Below are 3,948 nucleotides of genomic sequence, written 5' to 3' on the forward strand. Positions count from 1 at the left end.
TCGACGATGTTAACTTTACTCGGAGTTAAAAGTCTTTCTGTCATTTCTGGGGGAAAAAACGTTTAATACATATCATCAAGATTAAAGGATTTAAGTTAAAAACTTTTTGTATATTAACGTAAAATATCGGTTAAAAAGCACATTAGAAAAACAATAAGTCTGCAATCAAAATAAGTTCTATAATAGGCTGTTACACACATACAAATTTAGCTAAAAATAAACAAAGCGTATATCTATATATTAAGCTTTGTCCTGACAGTATGTTTCTTACCGGTTCGTTGTTCTTAGCAAATTTCTTTAAATTGAGCCATAACTACATCTCGCCATATGTATTACAGACAGGTAGTGGTAGTCAGTTTACAGTTAACGTTAGTAGTAAAAAACCGAAAGAAAGGTAAAGTCACCAACCGTTCAATATAAGTTTTAGCGCTCAAAACTGACCAATCAGAAGCTTAATTTCCTGCACACGTCCCATCGGCTTCTGCTGCTGTCAGTGTTGTTTTCTTGAGGGTAATTCATGGCAGAATTGTCATTTTTGGCAGAAAGTTCCCTTTCAACTTAGCTTAAGCTTACTTGCTGTAATAAACATCAAATATGTTTTGAAAGGGATATTATTAAATGCGTCAGTAATATTTTACTAATAAGGCCGAAGCAAACCAAAGTCAGAATTCTGCTGAAAAGTCCTGAAACAAGCACGCGGTTTGACACGTGAACATATTTATTCATGTAAAAGTCTAGCAGGGTAATACAAGATTCCCGCTGTACGACAGAGAGTTCAATGCATTTCTGAGAAAATAAAACAAATGTAAAAAGACATCAAACATTGAAATAGGAAGTAAAACTAAATACGTTTTCCACGCGCATGGAAATATTGCGGCTTATTCTGCAAAGGAAAACCCATAGAACATGAAACGTGATCTTGCTGATAAAACTGATAAAACACTAAAGAAGATCCTGGATCTCTCATTACCATTACATTAAAATCTCTATTACCGTACATCTCAGTTACACGTGTCATGTGAAAATGTTTTTAAATTGAAATGTATTTACATCCGCTTGTCAAGGTGAAAAGAAAGTGACGGGCTCTAAACACAGATGCTACATGGACGTCTGGCTCTGTAGATCCTCCCTGTTACAAGCACTAGAGCGAGAAAAACAAATACACATTTTAGTGAGAAAACAGCTGAACTCTGAAGTGATGAACTGCTAACATGAGCCCGTCCGTCCAAAAAAAAAACATTTCCCATAATGCAACAAAAATACAAAGAGAAAGCAGAAGAACCGGGAAGGAACGTGGTATTTACAATTGGTGTGAAGAAGTTTTCTTCTGCCTGTAGAAATGACATATACATTGTTGTGAAGTTTTCATACAGTTCAAATCATATACAGATGCCTTCCGCGCCGTTCCTAAATATACACGTTTTCTTTAAGTGAAGTATAGAAGTTTGTAAGAGTTTTACAAAGATATCAGTGAAAACCAGGCTTACGCCATAACTTATAATGCCACATTTACTGCCAGCTACAGAGTAAAAGAGACGGGCGTCCGTGTCGCTGTGAGGCGAAACTCCAGGATCTCTCTCGGCTTTATCACGTAGTGTTCACCACAGCGTTCTCAGTTAGCCGCCTTTCCACACAGCAGCGTCCGTCACTTCAGCACGATCCCTTTATATCCATATAATGTGAAGTAAATAAAACTAGTCTGACTGTAAACACCATCAGCGGTGATGACGTCGGGCCTCAGTGAGATGAAGTTGAAATGTGAGGTCGGGGAGTCAGCGGGAACAGAGAACAGCTCAGAGGTCTGGAAATCGACTGGGATCTTCTTTGTAGTCACTGGGAATTGTGAAAATGGACTCGTCGAATTCATCGTAACGGAACTCCTGAAAGGTCACGGTGGCAGTGATGGTGGGGAACACGGGGATGTCTGCACGAGAAAAGCACACGCTGAGTGTGGAATACATCATCACCATCAGACGAATATAATATTCTTGTAACATTTGGTTATAAAATCAGAAATTTGATAGGAATCGGATTTCTGTCAGACACCAATAGTATATTACAAATCAAATCATTGTTACAGTCGTTCCAACCGAACATGAATGAAGCATAATTCACTGTGCATGTGTGCGTTTACCTAATTTAACAGGAAATCCGGGTGGGAGTTTCATTTGGACAAATTCTCTGAGCTTATTAAAGTGCTTGAACGGTGCGACGACCTCCAAAACATTTAACAACCTGCAGAGAAAATGAAATGAGACGATTGTGATCTGATGAGTCGAGTCGCTCACGGGATCTACAGACGCACACACTTACGACTCAATGCCCAGAGGAAAGTCCTGACTCATGGCTACAGTCGCCTTGAAGTTCTTCTTGCTCTCTTTGCACACCAGTTCACGACCGAGATGAGGAGCTCTGACAAGACAAGACAAGAACATCTGAGGTGACATGACTGCATTCCGACACGCGTCATCATGTGTGTTTTACAGAAGCACATGTGTGTTCACACATACTTTCCTGTCTCTGTGGTGATGTACTCTTCCCATGATATAGTGTTTGGAGACGGAGCGGCCAGCGACTGACGCCTCACCGGCTATCAGAGACACAACAGTACAATGATTTCATTCCCTGTGTGACTTCCCATTTGATTAGATTTCATACAGAAAATAATATGATGAAAGTTTATAGCGTTATACGTCATAGTAACACTCCATAACCACGGCAACCCGAGAAAAGCTCACCTCGAAGTTCTGTTCGATGAGATTTCCTCCCTTACTGAAGCTCTCCATGATGGCTTTATTCCTCAGAATGTCCTCCTCCGTCAGGTGCTCGCGTCTCTTTCTGGACTCCAGAACCAGGCCGTTCACCATGTAGAAATCTGCCAGAAAGTTCCCCACGCGCTCCTGCGGCAAACAGAGACTCAGTTTCCCATCACATCAAACTCAGCGGGTCATGAGACGGCGGGATGGGAACTGACTGACCGTTTTATCCTCTCTGAAGAGCCAGCCGGTCTGCGCCCGTGAGAACGTGATGGATTTAGTGGAGAGAGTAGCCGAGTAGATGTCGCTGCTCATGAGAATGTCCACCTCTTCTTCTGTCTCCACCTCGGACTCCTGAAACCACCCAAAACACCACAGACACAGATAATTCAACATCAACAGCCATCAAACTACAGCTGAAACCAAACAAACGTGAAAGTGACCTCATGATGGATCCGCTGATAAACCTTCTGCTCGTTGTCCAGAACCACGAATGACTCGGACGGAAGCGCGTCACCGCTGAAGATGAAGCTCAGATCTCCTCGCTGACACTTCATATCTGTGAAATCGATTAGTGTCGTGTCCAAACTGAAAACATCAGAAAACATCGAATGTGATGACTGGTGTTACTGTTAAACAACAAATCTCAAGTCAAGTGATGATCACAGAACACAGAAACATGACCGTTTTCATAACATTGATCAGAAGAAGAGAGGAAAGTGAGTCTTCATCTGATCTCCTGACGTCAGTATTATTACACGAATGAGTAAATTCATCATTAATATTCAACTTATCATTGATTCACATTACAGATCCGCTCTTTATGATTGTGATGAAACGTACCGGATGTTGATGCCCTGTTTGTAGATCTTGCAGGCGTCAGAGGGTAAAATGCGTGACAGTAAAGGCACTGCAGAGGTTTCAACAGAATGCATTCAGTTGATTTATGATTGGACACGATCACAACACTGCACACAGACTAAACACACATTCCACACAAACACAAACTATTCTAAAGAGTCTCACGAGAACCTCTTCATTCAGCGTCACTGTCATCACTCACAGAAAGTCTTTAAGATTGTGAAGGTAAAGTTTGATCTCCGGCAGGGGGCGTGTCCGTGTGTTTGTTCATGAAAGCCACAAAGACATAAACAATCCCACCCATAACCCCTCGGAGATCTGTTCTGAATGA

General features: G+C 41.5%; 1 protein-coding gene across 1 annotated transcript in view; it reads right to left on the reverse strand.

Moving 5' to 3' along the window:
* Positions 1-668: 668 nt before the first annotated feature.
* Positions 669-3,948, reverse strand: part of ankrd13c (ankyrin repeat domain 13C) — an 11,895-nt gene continuing 8,615 nt past the window's right edge. The window contains exons 6-13 of the mRNA XM_057362327.1: positions 3,600-3,666; positions 3,200-3,344; positions 2,979-3,110; positions 2,739-2,900; positions 2,511-2,590; positions 2,314-2,412; positions 2,135-2,235; positions 669-1,924 (exon numbers count right to left, since the gene is read on the reverse strand). Of these exons, the coding sequence (XP_057218310.1) occupies positions 1,794-1,924; positions 2,135-2,235; positions 2,314-2,412; positions 2,511-2,590; positions 2,739-2,900; positions 2,979-3,110; positions 3,200-3,344; positions 3,600-3,666 (917 nt within the window). The 3' untranslated portion in view covers positions 669-1,793. The remainder of the gene's footprint in view (positions 1,925-2,134; positions 2,236-2,313; positions 2,413-2,510; positions 2,591-2,738; positions 2,901-2,978; positions 3,111-3,199; positions 3,345-3,599; positions 3,667-3,948) is intronic.

This window comes from Triplophysa rosa, linkage group LG20 (genome assembly GCF_024868665.1).
Source record: "Triplophysa rosa linkage group LG20, Trosa_1v2, whole genome shotgun sequence".
In the NCBI taxonomy this organism is placed as follows: Eukaryota; Metazoa; Chordata; class Actinopteri; order Cypriniformes; family Nemacheilidae; genus Triplophysa; species Triplophysa rosa.